General features: G+C 45.2%; 1 protein-coding gene across 2 annotated transcripts in view; it reads right to left on the reverse strand.

The window, feature by feature from the left end:
• The window catches only part of tmem120aa (transmembrane protein 120Aa), a 32,622-nt gene extending 11,963 nt beyond the window's left edge, over positions 1–20,659 (reverse strand). For both annotated transcript variants that reach the window (XR_011963286.1, XM_072589379.1), the window contains exons 1-5: positions 20,506–20,659; positions 7,018–7,136; positions 4,037–4,153; positions 2,671–2,730; positions 2,478–2,573 (exon numbers count right to left, since the gene is read on the reverse strand). Coding sequence is in view for 1 of the 2 variants with exons in the window: in XM_072589379.1 (XP_072445480.1) it covers positions 2,478–2,573; positions 2,671–2,730; positions 4,037–4,153; positions 7,018–7,136; positions 20,506–20,568 (455 nt within the window). In the remaining variant the exon portion in view is untranslated. The remainder of the gene's footprint in view (positions 1–2,477; positions 2,574–2,670; positions 2,731–4,036; positions 4,154–7,017; positions 7,137–20,505) is intronic.
• Positions 20,660–20,868: the final 209 nt, after the last annotated feature.

Here is a 20,868-nt window from a genome sequence, read left to right on the forward strand (position 1 = left end):
ACTCAAAATACAAGGGACTCCCACACAACGACATACAATTAATATACTACACATCCAGTTTTGTTGGTGGGGGGGGGGGGGGGGGAAAAAAGAGTACTGGAGGATATTGAACAGAGATGAAACAAAGTCATTCACCACCCCTAGGATTGACCTCAGGACTGCAATCACAGCCAGGGCTCTTTATCTTTTATTCACTCATCACTGGTCGGACCAGTGTTTATTGCCCATCCCTAATTGCCCTTGTGAAAGTGGGGGCGAGCTGCATTCTTGAACAGCTGCAGCCCACCTGCTGTGGGTTGACCCACTTGCCACATTATTCCCAGCCTCTGACCTACTCTTGTAACCACTGTGTTTACATGGCAAGTCCTGTTCAGTACCTGGTCAATGGTAACTCCAAGGATATTGATTGTGGGGGATTCAGTGATGGTAATACCACTGAATGTCAATGATTAGATTGTTTCTTATTGGAGATGTCCAATGCCTGGCATTTGTTTGGCATCAATGTTACTTGCCAGTTGTCAGTCAAACCTGAATATTGTCCACATCTTGTTGCACTTGAACCTGGTCTGCTTCAGTATCTGAGGAGTCGCAAATGGTGCTGAACATTGCGCAATCATCAGCAAACATTCCACTTTCGACCTTATGATGGAGGGAAGGCCATTGATGAAGCAACTGAAGGTGGTTGGGCCCAGGGCACTACCCTGAGGAACTCTGCAGAGCTGTCCTGGAGCAGAGATTACTGACCTCCAATAACCACGACCATCTTCCTTTGTGCCAGGTGTGACTCTAACCAGTGGGGGGCTTGACCCCTGATTCCCACTGATTCCAGGTTTTGCCAGGGCTCCTTAATGCTGTACTTGGTCAAATGCATCCTTAAATGTTAAGGGCTGTCACTCTCCTCTTGCCTCTGGAATTCAGCTCTTTTGTCCATGATTGAACCAAGGCTGTAATGAGGTCAGGAGCTGAGTGACCCTGGCGGAACCCTAAACTGGGAGTGACTGAGCAGGTTATTGCTCAGCAGATGTTGATGACAACATTTATCACTTCACTGATGAGAGTAGTCTGATGGGGCAGTAATTAGCCAGGTTGGAGGTGTCCTGCTTTTTATGTACATGACATACCTGGGCAATCTACCACATTGTTGTAAGTGTAGTGGAAGAGTTTGGCTAGGGGAGCAGCACATCCTGGAGCACAAGGCTTCAGTGCTATTGCTGGAATGTTAGCAGGGCCCGTAGCCTTTGCAGTATTCAGTGTCTCCAACTGTTTCTTAATATCATACACAGTGAATCCAATTCGCTAAAAACTGGTACGTGAGATGCTGGAGACTGGAGCAGACCAAGATGGATCACCCACTCGGCACAGCTAGCTATAGCAGAGTAACTCAAACTGATTCCAGCCTGTAAATTATTTCCAATCATCAATTCTCATCTCAGTAGCAGGTAAACCATTCGGAAAGAAAATGCATTTCTGCCACAACATGAAGACATCATAATGCACCCTTTACAGACAAATAATGTACTGGATAACAAAGGAAATGCAGCAACCAATTAGTGCACAGCAAGATCTCACACACAGCAATGCAAGAATAACCAGTGATGTTGGCTCAGGGACAAAAATGAAAGAAATAGATCAGGTGAACTAGTGAAACTCTCAGTTCCTCTTCAAAGTAGTTCAGTGGGTCCTCTAACGTCCACCTGATAGGACTCTGTTTAATGCTTCATCCAAAAGGTGTTGCCTCCAACAGTACAGCACTTCCTCAGTACTGCACTGGACTGGTGAACTCAGCTTATATGTCTCAGTTGTTATAATGGGACTTGAACCTATGACCTGGAACTTATAAACCAACAAAAGCTGCTGTCTACTAGAAGTAAATGCAAGTGCTTCAATATCGTAAAAATATGAAGAATTATTTAGTGTTTTTTGTCAGGAGCTAGTTGTCACAAGTCTTTTGTTTTATATTCACTCATGGGATATCACTGGCTAGCCCAGAGGGCAGTGAAGTGTCAACCAGATTGCTATGGGCCTGAGTCACATGTGGGCCAGACCGGGTAAGGGATGGCAGATGTCCTTCCCTAAAGGACACGAGTTAACCAGATGGGTGTTTCTGGTGGTTAACAATGGTTTCATGGTCATTGATTCCAGATTCTTTACTGAATTTAAATTCCATTATCTACCGTGGCAGGATTTGGACTTGGGTCCCCAGAATGTTAGCGGAGTTTCTGGATTAACAGACCATCAGTAATACCACTAGGCCAGTGCCTTCCCATTGTCTGGTCAAAAAGGTCAAAAGGTTAGTGAGCATGTAATGGTACCTGGAAGATCAGATACAACCCTGTCTTCTCCAACGGCACTGCCCTCAGGTTAGGGGATCCTGTTGGAGCTGAATGAAGTATTTCTGTTAATCGCCTGGGAGGCTGGGGAGGAGAGGCCACTTTCCCAGTTCTACTGTCACTCTGCATTCACCAACCAATTCTCACCTGGAGTTTAACAAGAATCTGCAGCTGAAGGAGATGAGGAGGAGGATGATGGTAAGACAGAGCTTGAATTTCTCATACTCGTCCTTGTAGGCAAACCTGCAGCACAGAGAAAATGGACACGGTCACATGGAAGGCTTAAGGAGAGGAGAATGATAACTTTACCCATCCAGGAGTGGGCCCAGTCAATACTTACTTGGCCTGTTTGCTGAGCAGGGTCACATTGACATTTCCCAGAACCAAACTCAAGTACAGCCTGCAACAGAAGGAAGAGAATCATTATCCTTCCTGAGGTCACAGCAGAAATAAAAGGCCCTTTTAAGGGCAACAAAACACTTGGCATTCAGGTCACTTGTCAGCTTTCAAACCAATGTGTGGATGAAATGTTCGTGAGGTATACACAGATAAATGCAGCCCCTTGAGCAACCGAGTGGACAACTTCAACTCAACGTGCCCAACTGGCTACCTGGCAGTTCAGCAAAAGCTTCACTAGGTTGGTCCAATGGTCTGAATAAGTTGGACCAGTATTTTCTCTGGAGTTGAGATGAATGAGTGGTGATCTCATTGAAAAGGATTCTGAATGGGCTCAATAGGGGTAGACACAGAAATTGTTTCTGTTGAGCAGCAAACACTGGGAACACAGTCCAAAGATGAGGGGCCAATCCTTTCGGACAGACAGGAGAAGAAATGACTTCACTCAGAGGATTGAGAATGTTTGGAAGTCTCTAAGCCGGAGTGCTGTCGATGCTCCACCATTATTTAAGGCTGCAAGGGATAGATTTTCGGTAACATGAGGAATGAAAGGAAACGGGGAGCGGGCAGTAGAGTTCCGACCCATTCTGTTCCTATGTCTTGTGCAGGAGAACCTTTTACACTGACAAAATATCGAGCCTTCAACCATTAAATGCAAGTATAAAAAGACGGTACGGTGGCTCAGTAGTTCGCGCCGCTGCCTCACAGCACCAGGGACCCGGGTTCAATTCCAGCCTCGAGCGACTGTCTGTGTGGAGTTTGCATATTCTCCCCGTGTCTGTGTGGGTTTGATCCAGTCTCTTCCCACAGTCCAAAGATTGCAGGTTAGGTAAATTGGCCATGCTAAATTGCCCATACTGTTCAGGGATGTGTAGGTTATGTGCATTAGTCAGGGGTAAATGTAGGGGAATGGGTCTGGGTTGTTTACTCTAAGGGCCAGTGTGGACCTGTTGGGCCGAAGGGCCTGTTTCCACTCTGTAGGGATTCAAGCAATGAAAACTCCACTCGGAAATTGCCCAAGAACAATACACACAGAAAAACTACATTTTAAACTTAATGTCCATTGATGAATGACACTGGCGACAAGCTAGAACCTCATTATTTTCATCACAAAAGGACCTGGTGCAAATTTTTAATAAAAATAGGATCGATTGGTGGGCAATGTGTTTTAAAGAAGAGATTCCCAATCTATTGGAAGTCTAGAATCTGAACATGTGCATGGATAGGCACTGCCAAGTCAAATCTATTGATAAGCAAAGCTGCTTTGGCACTCAAAGGGTTAACTGGATGGGGTCACTTGAAGCACTTACCCGTTTTTTTTTGGGAGGAAAGCTTCCATTTCAAAGAAGATGTTTTGTCTTTCCTTCATCAGTTCCTGGATGAAACCAGTGTCTCTCCACTGCTCTTCACTTTCTGGCAACTGACATCTGGGAGGTAGGAAATAGATCAAGATGGAACATCACTGAACTGTAGGGGTCAAACAAGACTGCACTGCAGCAGCTTGGCTCAGCTGGCTGGTTCAAGCCCCATTCCCAGGCCTGAGCAAATGGTCAATAGCAACATTTCATCTCTCAATGATAGGGCTCTGGAGAGTGTTGTCAAACAAAGAGATCTAATGGTGCAAGTGCATAGCTTCTTCAAAAGTGGAGTCGCAGGTAGACAGGGTGATGAAGAAAGCATTTGGCATGCTTGCCTTTATTGGTTAGAGCATTGAGTATAGGAGTTGGGAGGTCATAGTGTGGCTGTACAGGACATTGCAGGCCACTTTTGAAATATTGCGTTCAATTCTGGTCTCACTGAAATACGAAAGATGTTGTTAAACTTGAGAAGGTGCAGAAAGGATTTACAAGGTTGTTGCTGGGCCTGGAGGGTTTGAGCTATAGGGAGAGGCTAAATAGGCTGGGGCTATTTTCCCTGGAAGGTCGGAGGCTGAGGGGCGACCTTAGGAGGTTTGTAAAAACAGGGGGGCATGGATAGGATGGATAGGCAAGGTCTTTTTCCTTGGGTTGGGCAGTCCAAAACTCAAGGGCATAGGTTTACAGTGAGAGAAAGATTTACAAAGGACCTGAGGGGCAACTGTTTAACACAGAGGGTGGTGTGTTTATGGAATGAGCTGCCAGAGCAAGTGGTGGAGGCTGGTACAATTACAACATTTAAAAGGCATCTGAATGGAAATTATGAATAGGAGGGGGTAACAGGGATACCCTGGCAAAACACTGGCAAATGGGACTATTGAGATGTCTGGTCAGCATGGACAAACTGGACCAAAGGTGTTTCATACTATCCGACTCTATATCTCAACTTATCCATCTATATCCTCTGCCATTGACCAGAAACTAAACTGGACCAATCAGTTAATACAGCAACTATAAGAGGCAGTCAGATGTTAGGAATTCTGCTACCAGTAACTCACCTCCTGACTTTCCAAAATCTGCCCATCATTAACGAGGCACAAATCAGGAATGTCATAGAGAGATACAGGATGGAAACACTCCCTTCGGTCCAACCCGTCCATGCTGACCAGATATCCCAACCCAATCTAGTCCCAGCTGCCAACACTCAGCCCATATTCCTCTAAGCCCTTCCTATTCATATACCCATCCAGATGCCTTTTAATTGTTGCAATTGTACTAGCCTCCACTATTTCCTCCTGCAGCTCATTCCATACACGTACCACCCTGTGTGTGAAAAAGTTGCCCCTTTAGGTCTCTTTTATATCTTTCCCCTCTCACCCTAAACCTATGCCCTCTAGTTCTGGACTCCCCCACCCCAGGGAAGACCTTGTGTCTATTTATTCTATCCATGTCCCTCATGACTTTATAAACCTCTAACCACCCCTCAACCTGCGATGCTCCAGGGAAAACAGCCCCAGCCTGTTCAGCCTCTCCCAATGGCTCAAATCCTCCAACCCTGGCAACATCCTTGTAAATCTTTTCTGAACCCTTTCAAGTTTCACAACTTCTTTCCTATAGGAAGCAGACCAGAATTGCATGCAATATTCCAACAGTGGCCTAACCAATGTCCTGCATAGCTGCAACATGACCTCCCAACTCCTGTACTCTACATTCTGACTAATAAAGAAAAGCTTACCAAAAGCTGCCTTCACTTTCCTATCTACCTGCGACTCTACTTTCAAGGAGCTATGAACCTGTACTCCAAGGTCTCTTTGTTCAGCAAAACTCCCCAGGACCTTACCATTAATCCTACTCTGATTTCCTGTGATGGAATACTCCCCACTTGCCTGGATGGGTGCAGCCCCAACATTCAAGAAGCTTGACACCATCCAGGACAAAGCAACCACTTGATTGGCCCCACATCCATCACTTTAAACATTCAATCTCATCGCCATTGATCCATTGGTAGCAGTGTGTACCATTGACAAGATGCAATGCAGAAACTCTCAAGCATCCTGCAATAGCACCTTCTAAAACCTTCAGCCTCTACCACCCAGAAGGACAAGAGCAGATACACGGTAACATTAAAATCAAGCCACACAGCATCCTAACCTGGAAAGCCATCAACTTCCTTCACCGTGGCTGGGTCAAAAATATTGGAATTCTTTCCCTTACAGCCCTGTGGGTGATGTCCCTACATCCAAGAACTGCAGCAATTCAAGAAAGCAGCTTAGCACCACCCTCAGAAGGGCCATTAGAGAGGGACAACAAATGCTGGCCTAGCCAGGGTCACTCATCCCAGGGAAGATTAATAACAACGCCAAAGACCTTGCACTGGCCTGGCCATAGATTATTCCTCAACCAACAACACAGCTGCCTTCTCTGATTTCCTACATTAGAATAAATGATTCCAAACTGCATCAGCGTGTGAAGGATGTTACTTTAACTGCAAGTTCTTTCTGCATCCTCCAGCTCCTCATTCAGATATCAGTGTGCTCTGTCATTCTAACCACCTCACCTCACACCACTTACTTCTTTGATTACTCCCCTTGATCTTGCCCCAGCAATCCGGTCATCATTTAACCTCTCCTGTCTTTCACATACCTTCCTTTTTGTTATTCCCCGACACTCTGACCTTTTCACCTGCTTAAAACCAGTTTCTAACTTTTCCAAATCCCAATGAAATATCATCAATCCGAAACATTAATTTCTGCCTGCCGTCGCTTCCTGATCTGCTGAGCATTCCCAACATTTTATCCATTTCTGCTTTTATTTTTCCTTCTCTCCCATTTGCCCGATTGGATAAAGAGTGCAATGTTACAGTTTGCATACGCTGAGGGAGTGCAAACACTTCAGAACCAAGTCCAAAAGCCTGATTGACAGAAAGTACTATTTACCGTTCAAGACTTTTAGAGAGTTCCTTGTATTTCTTCTTCTGTCGTTCGATGGAACTGAGGCAGGCGTTTTGAAGTTTGATCACCTCTTCCAACTGCTGCTTGTACAGCTTGTGTGTTTCCTGTGGAAGAGATCAAAGATGGTTAAATACTATGTGGAATCAAATGTATAAATCACAGGATGCACTCCACTTTGACCTGGAGATTAGCAATTACTACAGAAGATGTAAACCAACAAGCTTCCCAAGAGTTCACAATCCTTCATGTTGTCTGTGCTCCTCTTATCCCTAACAAATTCCTGGGATGGCAGGACTGGTGTATGAAGGGAGACTGGATCGGTTAGGAGGATATTCACTCTTACAGTTCACCTTGAGCATGAAAATTCAGCCCAATGGGACCAGCACGGTGCCTCAGTGGTTAGCACTGCTGCCTCACAGCACCAGGGGCCTGGGTTTGACTCCAGCCTCAGGAAACTGCATGTGGAGTTTTCACATTCTCCACGTGTCTATGTGGGTTTCGACCGGGTGCTCCAATTTCCTCCCACAGTCCAAAGGTGTGCAGGTTCGGTGGATAAGTTACAGGGATGGGATGGGTCTATGTGAGATGGTCTGTGTGGGCTCAATGGGCCAAATGGCCTGCTTCCACACTGCAGGGATTCATAATTTATCTTTGCAGCGGAGATCAACAAATGTCCAGGTCCCTAGCTCTGGAAGTACCTCTTTAAACATCCCCACCTCACTGTCCTCCTTTGAATTTTTATTAACACCTATGTTGTTGACTAATGTCTTGCTCACTGATTTTTCTATTACTTAGTGTTTGAGAATGTTTCACTCGGGATATTTCAGCAGATTGCAGGTGCCATATAAATGCACACTGTTGTTGGATTTTGATCAAATGCACAAGATCTGTGACCTCTCAGTGCCAAATCCAGGCCAAACAGCAACAAAATCCACAACTCAGACCACTATCGATCATAAAACCAGATCATTCAACAAGAGGGAACAAAATGAAACGACGTTGTATTTCCTTTTCCAGGTCAGGGAGGGAGAAATGACGTGAGAAAAAGGAGAGAAATAAACAAAAACATCCAAAAGGTACTTGCATTTACATAGTGTCTTTCAAATCCTCAGGATACCCAAAGCACTTCAAAGCCAATGAAATAAAGCCAATAGAATTAACATCAGAGGGGAACAGTGCAGATAACGTTTGTGAGAGTTCAGGGATAGAGACAAGTCATTGGGATTACTGCGGCATCTTTGACTATAGGAAGCATGTTGCTAAACTCAACAGGGTTGAGGAAAGATTTACAAGGATGTTGCCAGGGTTGGAGGATTTGAGCTACAGGTAGAGGTTGAATAGGCTGGAGCTGTTTTCCCTGGAGCATCAGAGGCTGAGGGGTGACCTTATAGAGGTTTATAAAATCATGAGGGGCATGGGTAGAGTAAATAGCCAATGTCATTTTCTCAGGTTGGGGGAGTGCAAATATAGAAGGCATGGGTTTAGGAGGAGAGGGGAAAGATTTAAAAAAGGGACCTAAAGGGCAAATCTTCCACATAAAGGGTGGTGCGAGTATGGAATGAGCTGCCAGAGGAAGTGGTGGAGGCTGGTACAATTACAATATTTAAAAGGTATCTGGATGGTATATGAATAGGAAGGGTTTGGAGGGATATGGGCCGGGTGCTGGCAGGTGGGACTAGATTAGTTTAGATATCCAATCCGTATGGATGAGTTGGACCGAAGGGTCTGTTTCTGTGCAGTATATCTCAATGACTCTATGACATTGTTTGAAAGGCAGAAAGAGCCTGTATTTAAATGCCTCTCATCCAAAAAAACACCATCTCCATTCATTCAACACTCCCTTGGTGTTGCTCTGAAATGCCAAGTCAATACAGTGTAGGCACTGTGCAGAATAGGGCTTTGAAAATGGGCTCTTCTGACTCAGAGGTGAGAGTGTTACCACGAAACCCAGGCTGTTGCTTACGGTTCAACTTTCACTTACAGAACACAGCCTCCATACTTAAAGAGTGGCTATTATTAATGCTGCGTTCTCAGTGGTCAAATTTACTGATACTGGTCACTGCTGAAATATTTGAACTTGAAGGGAAGAAAACAAAACGCGGTGTGGGATGTTAGTACATCTTCACATTTCAGACCGTGAAGCACTCCCATGTCGGGTTAAGCACAGTAAAGTTATCTCCAACTTGGCCCAGCAACGTATCTCTGCTGCTGCTGCTGCTGCTGCTGCTGCTGAAGGACAGTTCCTATTCAGCTGGTCTTATATTTCCTATTTCCCATGCCAGCGATTCTTGTGGCACGAGTGAGATTGCCAACTTTATCACAGTCAAAGAAGGCTACAGCATCAAGCAACATTCCTGGACTGGAGCACAAGATCTGGGCTGTGTTTCAGTGCTACACGAAGGGAGAGTTATATTTTCCAAAGATGCTGCCTTCTTGCACTTGTTAGAGACAGTCATATTGCTTGGAAACAGATCCTTTGGCCCAACTCATCCATGCTGACCAAGTTTTCTAAACTGAATGTGTCCCATTTGCCAGCATTTGACCCATATCCCTCCGAACCTTTCCTATTTATATACCAATCCAAACATCTTTTATATGTTGTAATTGTACCAGCTTCCACCACTTCCTCTGGCAGCTCATTCCACACACACACCACCCTCTGCGTGTAAATATTCGAAGGGTTTTGTCCTGAAACATTGACTCTCTTGCTCCTCGGATGCTGTCTGACCTGCTGTGCTTTTCCCGCTTCATGTCTATTGACTGACTTCCATCATCTGCAGTCCTTACTGTCTCCAAGCTACATTCCACAGAGTTGGCCTTTATCATATTACTCAAAGCCAGATTAAAAACCAAGTCTCTCCCAATGCAATGTTGTAGTAATTGGAACGATGTCAGCCATATGGATCTCATTGGAAAGGAATTCCCTGATTTGACCAGGTTAACAGCCCCAAATAGGGAGCCCTGGCCTGCAGATGTAAACAGGAGTGGCCTGTGACCATGCTAGTTTGATCTCGGAACCTAAGCGGATTCGGGCCTGGTTAGTCATTCTGCTACAATGCACATTATAGATCTGAGGCTGCCTGGGAACACCAGGTGCAGTATGCTTCTTCCGCCAGCAGTGGCTGCTCACGTCACCCCTCTGCACACGTTACAGATTCAGAGTTGTACAGATAGTTCTGTAATGCAACGGTTGCATTCTTGCGCATTATAGAAAAATCACGCTTTAGGAACAGCGATTAAAAGTGTTGGATGTAATCACACATCCAACACACATTTTTAAAGTTCATGCTTTAGAAACAGTGTCCCCATCTCATTAATCGCATTACAGAGAATTTGCGTTAGCAGAACGTGCATTACAGCAAGACGAGTTGTATATGACAGAAACAGACCCTTCACAGCAACTCATTCAGGCCAACCAGATATCCTAACTTTATAAAAAAAAATAAACAAGAGTCTTAGAGGTTCTGTTCACTCTCGGGGCCAGCTCTGTGCTAGCTGGGTCAGGGTCAGGGTCATCTACTATGCACATGTAAATAAGGGGTGACTTGGTGATGGATACCAGCCTTGGTGGATTTATTTCAGTGGCAATGAGAGAAAAACATGCCCCTGCAGAGATTCGCTTGTAACAGTAGTTTTTAAATTAGGGTAAGTCTTTCTGGCATCATGCTGTTATTTGGGAAATTTGACTCATTCGGAAATGGGTCTGGGTGGGTTACTTTTCGGAGGGTCTGTGTGGACTGTAGGGAATCTAATCTAATCTAGTCTAAAACCTGAGCCCAGTATGTGGAAAGAACACATTATTTTTTTCCAGGCAAATGACATTAGGACCAATGAAAAGCAACTAGTAATTCTCCTGATAGCATGTGGACTGCAGCTTTGTCAGTTATTAGGAGCCTAACAATCCCAGAGGCACCAGATACTAAAATTTCAAGAGTTGACAGATTTAGCTAGAGAATATTACAGCCCTAAGCCGCCACTAAATTCTGAGATGCTATCAGTTTTATGCAGCAGTTTTATGAACCAGGAGAGTCAACGTCGGGATTTTTGATGAGGTTAACACAATTGGCAGAGGCCTATGACTTTGGCTTAATCTTTAAATGAGATGCTCAGAGACAATTTGGTATGTGGAATTAATGCTGTGATCATGCGAAAGCACCTATTGGCTGAAACCCAAATGGACTTCAAACAACACTACAACTGGCTTTATCAATAGAAAATGCAGCAGGTGGAGCATATAAGTTACAGTGTACGCCGATGGAAATGGATACCCTTACCAGGCCAACTGAACTTGGGAAACGCCATGTAACTGCAGACAGACATACCCTGAACAGAGGGACTCTAAGTCAGCTCATGGCAAAACCCCAAAACAAAGCCAAGCCTCAGCCAAATGGCTAAAATTTTCTCAAGGATCCGGGTTGGCAAACCATTACAGTTGCTGCCAGTACGCGGACCTGAGACAGCAAAAGAGTCCCACTAGTCCTGACTCGAGTAAGAGAATTCATAGGCTGGTATCAGAGAAAGAGAGAGAGAGAGCACACCCTGGAAGGTCCACCTACATCTAACTTGGAACTGTTAAATTGCTTATCGAAATCCAAATCGGAACCAAAATTAATGTCTGGTTAAACGGTCACCCATGGGGTCCTAATGGAGGTTGATACTGGCGCGGCTGTATCAGTGATTGAGGAGCCAGTCTTTACCAAAACTCGCTCAAGACTGCAACCTTAAAGTTTGTGCAAGACCTTGGCTAGGCTGAGAATCTATACTGGGGAACAGATTAAGGGGCCAACGTTGGTTCCAGACCTCTTACAAGAAGAAGCTGGTTCAGTTCCCACTGATAGAAATAAAAGGCTCAGGTCTGAGCTTGAAAGGTGCAAAATTGATTGAGAAAGATTCATCATGATTGAAAAATAAATATTGAGCCAATTAGAAAATGGCCGCCTAAGTGAAGCCCTAATTAAGTACCTGGAGGTTTTTCAGAAAAGCCCCTATTTGGGCTATAGAGTTGACAAGACCAAGTTACACCCATTGGAAGATAAAGTGAAGGTGATCAATGTTACCCCACTCCCACATCTATAACAGCACTAAGGTCTTTCTTTGGGTTATTGGTTGAGTTATTATGGAAAGTTCATATGTAACCTGGCCTCTATCTTGATACCCTGACATTTGCTATTGAAAAGGGTCAGCCTTGTGAATGGTCTCATGGATTTAGCCTTTAGGGAAGTGAACAAGCAGCTACTATCGTCTAAGATGTTGGCCCACTGCAACCCCAAGCGAGATGTGGTGCTGACATGTGATTCCTCCCAGTAAGGGGTTAGGGTTGTGTTGGCTCACTGATTGCCCAGTGGAGAGGACCCCCCTCCCATAGCATTATGCTTTCCAGACTTTGGCTGATACCGAACACACATACACCCGGATAGAGAAGGAAGGGTTGACAGACGTCTTTGGTATGAGAAAGTTCCACCAATACCTTTACAGATTTGCAATAGTAACAGACCACAAACCCCTGCTAGGGGTTACTCAAAGAGGACAAGGCTGTACTGCCCATAGCTTCAGGTCAAATTCAACCGTGGGCCCTTAATCTCAGCTTGTACAATGACAAGTCCAGGAGACCTAATGACAATGCAGATGCCTTGAGCTGCCTCTCACAGGTAGATATTCCTCCAGTGGTGCCGCCCCTGGAACAGTCTACTCTGGTTTTAAATTTTCTAGACATCCTTTTTGGTCACCGTTGACCATATCAGACTGTGGACACAAAAAGATCCCGTCCTGTCAAAACTAAAACAGCTGTTGGGTGGTGGGGGAAAACAAATGGGCCATCACAACCAGAGATTAAACCCTTCTGGACCCAGTGAAACGAGATCAACGTAGAGGACGGCAGAGTATTATAGGGAACAAGAGTGATTGCCCCGAGCAAAGGTCGCTGCCAGATACTGGCTGATCTCCACCAGGGTCATCCAGAGGTTTCCAAAATGGAGATGGTTGCCAGGACTGGATACCAACATAGCTGCATTGTTGGGGCAGTGCCCGGAGTGCCAACAAGGACAAAAATGTATCGCCAGCAATTCCCTCACATTCCTGGGAATGCCAGGTAAACCCTGGGCTCAGTTGCACATCAACTATTCTGGTCCTTTCAGGAGCTCTAGGTTTTTAGTCATTATGGATGTCCACTCAAAGTGGTTGGATATGTATAAAGTTCAGTCTTCAAACATGGAGATGACTTTAGAAAAGCTGCAACCATCTTATGCAATACACGGGGTCATAGAAATGTTGATCACAGACAATGGGCCATCATTTACCAGCAGAGAATTTCAGCATTCCCTAAACTCAAATGGCATTCGATATATAAGGACCACTCCATACTACCCACCGTCCAACAGTCTGACAGAAAGAGCAGTCTGTACTTTGAAGGCTGGCTTAAAAAAAAAACAGCTTACAGCTTCACTCGATACCAAACTGTTCCTTTTTGATTATTGGACCACTTGTGGTGGGGAAGGGGTAGTAGTGAAACCTATCAGGAACACCAAATCGAGAGAGAGAGAATTTATTTTTGGTGCCCAAACCATAGGAATGGGCCTATATGGGTAAGAGGCATGGATACCACAAGGTCATGTGCTGTGACATACAAGGTTCAGGTAAATGAGGTGGTCTTGAACAAACACATGGACCACACGAAAGCTGCAAACTCCCGAATGGGTCAGCAGCAAAACGTACCTGGCCCCTCAGAACAGCTGGAAAGGTTGTCAGAACCAGCCTTTCTACTAAAGAAACCTCCGAATCGGAGATGGATATGGCTGATGTCACACACACTTAATGCCTTTGCCGCCTGGAGAGGATGGATTTCTCCCAGGACCCTCTAGATGGAGTTGGCAGGCTACAGTCCAGTACAAGCTGCCTGTATCTGAGGCTGGGTCAGAGACCTGAACCTGGTGTGAAAGTGCCCCAGGTAAGGCTATACGAAAAAGACCAGGCCTACATACCCTAACTTAGAGGGGGACAGATGTCGTGATTGTAACAGGGTCAGTCAGGTGGACCTCATAGAATGAGTTCTCTGATTGAGGCTGTTAACCTGGTCCAATCAGGGAGCCCTGGCTGACAGACATAAACAGGAGTGTGGTGGTGGAAATTGAATAAAGATTCGTGCACTTTGTGTCTTTCACTGTCTCTCACACCTGCACACACACACCATGGAAAAAAAAAGAAAAAAATAAATAAATAAACAGGAGTGTGGTGGTGGAAATTGAATAAAGATTCGTGCACTTTGTGTCTTTTACTGTCTCTCACACCTGCACACACACACACACACCATGGGTGCTGGGACAAATATAAGCACTACCGCAGTTAGGTGGTAGTGTGGGGGAAGAAAATTTTTTTAAAAATAAACAGGTCACTGGCCACTCGGGTGTTTTCCTATCTTCCAAAAAAAAAGGAAAGAACAGGGTCAGAGCATTGCAAGAAAAAAAACAAATATAAACAGGAGAATTGCCCTTTGATTAAAAAAAAAAGAGTGAGTAGAGCCCGGGTGTCCTTGGAGAAGGAGCACGCGGTGTCAAAAAAAAATAAAATAAACAGGAGTGTGGTGGTGGAAACTGAATAAAGATTCGTGCACTTTGTGTCTTTCACTGTGTCTTACACCTGCACACACACACCATGGGTGCTGGGACAAATATAAGCACTACCGCAGTTAGGCGGTAGTGTGGGGGTTTAAAAAAAAATAAACAGGAGATTGCCCTCCCCTAAAAAAAAGGAAGAACAGGAGTGTTTCACACAGCACTGCCAAAGAAAAAAAAAGATAAACAGGAGTGTCAGACATTCTGTTCACTCTGACAGCCGGCTCTGGGGAAGTCAAACCAGTGTCAAGAACTGTGCGCGTGTAAATAAAGGATGGCTTGGTGACGGGATACCGGCTTCTGTGGAGTTATTTCAGTAATTATCACGGTTACCTTAAGCCAAGTGAGGTGTTGGGGAAAGATATTTTTCTTTGGTGTCAGCATGGTACAAGGAACCCTAATGGGTACTATACAAGGTTTTTTGAAAAGCTTATAAAAGGGGTGCTTTGAGATTAATGGGATTTTCTTGTGTTACCACATGTTAAACAAATCTTTCAATTTGTAATTTAAGTAAATAATGTATTCTATTTTATCTTCATTTCTTTTGGTTAATAAGTTTTGGTTTATTGTTGATAGCACACTATCCTGTAGATTATATTTCAGCAAGAGACCTTGTTAAAAATCACAAAAACAGAACATGATCTATCAAGCCAGATCTGGGATCTTCCTTGTCCAGTAATGACATCAGCTGGGCTCAGAACAACTGAATGTGATGGCTGGCATCACTAAAATCACAGCTCACTAGGACACCAAAACCCTTGAGCTGGCCCAGCCCATTCAACAATGCCCTCCAAATCATAGTCTTGACCATTCTTTAAGATATCTATTCAGTGTTTGTGAGAAGATTTGTAGCTCGGGTGCTCGTTGTTGTGGTTCTGTTCGCCAAGCTGGGAATTTGTGTTGCAGACGTTTCGCCCCCTTTCTAGGTGACATCCTCAGTGCTTGGGAGCCTCCTGTGAAGCGCTTCTGTGATCTTTCCTCCGGCATTTGTAGTGGTTTGAATCTGTCGCTTCCGGTTGTCAGTTCTAGCTGTCCACTGCAGTGGCCGGTATACTGGGTCCAGGTTGAACAGCACACAAACCAGCAGCCACTCTCAGATAACAACTCACCAGAACAAAGGACCCGATACCCAACATGAGCAAAACCAATGTAGTGTACAAAATCCCATGCAAGGACTGCACAAAACACTACATAGGACAAACAGGAAGACAGCTAACGATCCGCATCCATGAACACCAACTAGCCACGAAACGACTCGACCAGCTATCCTTAGTAGCCACACACGCAGATGACAAGCAACAGGAGCTCGACTGGGACAACACTACTATTATAGGACAAGCCAAACAGAGAACAGCCAGGGAATTCCTAGAGACATGGCACTCATCCACAGATTCAAATCAATAAGCACATCGACCTGGACCCAATATACCGACCACTGCAATGGACAGCTGGAACTGACAGCCGGAAGCGGCAGATTCAAACCACTATAAATGCCGGAGGAAAGATCACAGAAGCGCTTCACAGGAGGCTCCCAAGCACTGAGGATATCACCTAGACAGGGGACGAAACGTCTGCAACACAAATTCCCAGCTCGGCGAACAGAACCACAACAACGAGCACCCGAGCTACAAATCTTTTCACAAACTTTGAACACCTACGAGCGAGAGACGCTAAGAGAAACCAGGAAATGAGAATCCTGTGCCAACCGCCTAAGCGCCACGTGCGAACAACTCCGGTTCCTGCATGAATGCCGAAAGAATCGAATCCTTCCACCACGTGTCAGATACAGACCACCAGTCAACAACTCACAAGCCAGAGACACAGTCAGACAGAACGGATTAAGGATGATCCAGGTAATGATTACAGACGTTCACAACAGACTTCAGAAATACAGACAGGAAATTGCTTGCCAAAAATCGTTAATTTCAAAAACCACCAATCAGGAATGGACCCGAACCATAGAACAGGCCGTCACCATAGAACATAACAGGACCACACACCGCAGGGAAAAAAAACGGCGCGAAAAGAAAAAAAAATGGTCAAACTAACTCACAACAGAGAGGACACCACAACACACACCTGGGTTAGAAACCTCTCCCACAGAGACGGAAGGAACAATACTGGCCAAGGGACTCAACTACAACCACAGGGACACCAAGACAGCAGACTTCCTAGCAGCACCAGAATGCACACTCAGGAACAATGGATTGACAGAAGAGACACAACAAACAGTGAGACAAAGTATCGCACCCCTGATAACAAGGAAAAGACAAACACATAACCTCAACACCAAGGACAGGGAAGCACTGAAATCACTAAGAAATGATAAGAATATAATCATACTACCAGCAGACAAAGGCAGAATGACGGTCATCCTGGACAAAGCAGAGTACATCCAAAAAGCACAACAACTACTTGCAGATACCAACACCTACCAAAAGAGGGAGTTTGACCCCACCCCACAGCTCACCAATAGGATAAACAACACACTGAAAAACCCACAAAAAAAAACAGACATAACCAGGTTTGACCTACAAAGAATGAAACCTGAAAGCAACAACACCCCCAGATTCTATGGACTACCTAAAGTGCACAAACCAGACATCCCACTCAGACCCACAGTATCACTACCAGGGACACCATCACACAAACTGGCTAAAGAACTACAGCAGAAACTGAAACACCTGATCAGCGGATCCAGACACTCTACACAGTCGACACAGGAATTCTTGGACATCATCAGAAATATACACATAGACAAGGAAGAAACTATGGTGTCATTCGATGTAACGGCACTGTTCACCTCTATCGACAAAATCCTTGCCAGAGAAACAATAGCCAACCTGCTGGACAGACAGAACAGACAACAGGACGGGGAACCTATCATCAAAGACGGCATACTCAAACTACTGGACCTGTGCCTCACAACTCACTTCACATTCAACAACCAAATATATGAACAAATCAACGGCACACCCATGGGCTCACCCATCTCTGGACTCATAGCAGAAGCGGTAATGTAAAGATTAGAACAAACAGTCTTACCGCAAATACAACCCAAACTCTGGGTCAGATATGTGGATGACACCTTTGTAATCATTAAAAACACAGAAATAGAGAATACACACCGGATCATCAACACCACACTCACAGGAATCAGATTCACTAGAGAGGAAGAAAAGGACAACCAACTCCCATTCCTAGACGTGATGGTACAGAGAACACCGAACGGAGATTTCACCACAAAGGTATACAGGAAAGCCACACACACAGACCAAGTTCTGAACTACGAAAGCAACCACCCCAACACACAGAAAAGAAGTTGCATCAAGACACTATTCAAAAGGGCCACAACACACTGCAGTACACCAGAACTGCAAAAAGAGGAAGAAGAACACCTATACAATGTATTCACCAAAAACGGATACCCCCGCAATTTCATCAACAGATGCCTAAGGGAAAGACAACGGAACGAGGACATGCCACAACCCAAAGGACTAGCCACACTACCATACATCAGGAGCATTTCTGAACTGACAGCCAGACTACTGTGACCACTAGGACTCATAACAGCACACAAACCAACAGCCACTCTCAGACAACAACTCACCAGGACGAAGGACCCGATACCCAGCATGAGCAAAACCAATGTAGTGTACAAAATCCCACGCAAGGACTGCACAAAATACTACATAGGACAAACAGGAAGACAGCTAACGATCCGCATCCATGAACACCAACTAGCCACGAAACGACTCGACCAGCTATCCTTAGTAGCCACACACGCAGATGACAAGCAACATGAATTCAACTGGGACAACACTACTGTTATAGGACAAGCCAAACAGAGAACAGCCAGGGAATTCCTAGAGGCATGGCACTCATCCACAGATTCAATCAATAAGCACATCGACCTGGACCCAATATACCGGCCACTGCAACGGACAGCTGGAACTGACAACCGGAAGCGGCAGATTCAAACCACTATAAATGCCGGAGGAAACATCACAGAAGCGCTTCACAGGAGGCTCCCAAGCACTGAGGATGTCACCTAGACAGGGGACGAAACGTCTGCAACACAAATTCCCAGCTCGGCGAACAGAACCACAATATCTATTCAGTCCTACGCTGAACATATCCATGCAGTTGGAGTATGTATTCTAGTTCGCTTAAGGTTTGACTTGGAGGAGCTGATGTTGGACTGGGATGGAAAAAGTTAAAAATCACACACCAGGTTATAATCCAACAGGTTTATCTGGAAACACTAGCTTTCAGAGTGCTGCTCCTTCATCAGGTAGTTGTGCAGTATAAGATCATAAGACACAGAATTTACAATAACTGAACACACCTGAATTGTTAAGTCTTTCGTCTTTTAGAATGGGTTGCAAAACTTCTTCTAAGTCACCTTCTCAAACTAACAAGGTTTTATAACAAAAGGTGACATTTTATAACAAAAGACGTCACATTTTGTTATAAAACCTTAAGTTATCTCGAGAAGGTGACTAAGAAGTACTTCTGGGATTTACATATTAATTGCAACTCATTCTAAAAGATTGAAGACTTAACAATCCAGATTTGTTCAATACATCATTTCAGTTTCATGACACTAATCTTTTGCTATGATTTCTGTGTCTTATTACCTTATACTCCACAACCACTGGAAGCAGCAGCACTCGGAAAGCTAGTACTTCCAAATAAACCTGTTGGACTATAACCTGGTGTTGAGTGATTTTTAACCAGCTTAAAGCGGGTGACCTTATGGGTGTTTAAGAATTTGATAGCTGTGCCAGCTGCCTACTACTTGTCGCTCAATTCAAGGCTGGTATCTTGGCAAGAATGAGTTTCTGCCACAGCTGGTCACAAAAACTGAACAGGCTGATTCCTCACTGCAGATCTTTGAACACAAAGGGAATGCCAAATTTACTTCCTTGTCTTTCCTTCTCTGCCCACACTCTGCCTCGTCATGAAGGCATTTGGCCTCAGAGAATGGCACAGTTTGATAGACTTTGCCACTCTCTTTTTCCAACAAATACCAAAGAGCACTTTCAGTATTAATGTCGCTGACAGATATTTGCAGGGTCTAAATGTTCAACTCTAGAAGTTTGCCAGATTTGCATAAATAACAGCTGCATTTCAAAGTACCTGAACGCATGAGATGTTTTAAGAAAAAAAGTCAGCAGGAACAGATTTTTATTACTTTCAGATCTGCGTCTTTACCAGTTTCACACCGCTACACCAATCGTAAGAATCCTTTCTTCCTTACATCTGTAGATTTTCCCTGAATATCTGACACTTGGGATGTCGTTTGCATTATGCTCACTCACTCCAAACCACCCACTGTATCCAAGAATCTCTTTCTAATCTCGTCAACAGCACAGAAAAGCGATCAAAAAAAAAGGAAACACCGTGTGAAGATTTAAACCATTTCTGCAATGACATTTCACAGCTTTCATGTTATTAAACGCATTGAAAGTCGTGATCCGGGGGACAGGGTGTAATTGTGCAATAAAACAGATCAGTCCTGGGGAGGGGAGGGACGCGGTACTTGGAGAACAGTAAGGTGGTGGTTAATCAGAGGACACCTTTCCGCCTAAAGGAGGGACACGTTGCAGTTTGCAAACGGGATAACTCTTTGTTTTGGTCTCAGGACAGCGAACAATCCCGCAGCGCATCGGTAGGATCCTGACTGACAGCCGGGCGGGGCAACCAGGAAGGAATTATTGGCTCCTGGGCCCAGAGATACACCAATGGTGGGCAGGGGAGGTTTGGGACCTGTGGTTGGAGTTTGGGGCAGGGAGAGGGATCTGACAGCGGCGGCGGAATGGGAAGGGATAGCTGGGAAGCCGGACCGCACGATCACCGCTACCTGTAACAGTTGATAATCTTTGTCCAAGGCCTCCCACTCCTCCCAGCACTCCTGGAAAGACATGCTGCTTCCCCCCGGCCGGGCTGCAGCCGCCAGCCCCCAGGCTCTGGGTACACCTCCCCCTCCTTTGCCAGATCGCACCCTCAAAAAAAACCAGCAGCGCGCTTCCGGGTGAGGCCGGCCGCGGCCAATCAGCGCCGCGGGGCCCCGATCAGTCCCCGCCTTCTTTGTGTTCCACCCAATGGGGCCGCCGAAGAGGACAATGGTCCCGGTCCCGCCCCCCGCCTCTCCAGCCAATCGGCGGCGGGCAGCGACTGTATCTGTTTTCAGGTCGGGCTTCGCTGGGTTGAGGAAGCCGACAGC

This window comes from Chiloscyllium punctatum, chromosome 19 (assembly GCF_047496795.1).
Source record: "Chiloscyllium punctatum isolate Juve2018m chromosome 19, sChiPun1.3, whole genome shotgun sequence".
Taxonomy (NCBI): Eukaryota; Metazoa; Chordata; class Chondrichthyes; order Orectolobiformes; family Hemiscylliidae; genus Chiloscyllium; species Chiloscyllium punctatum.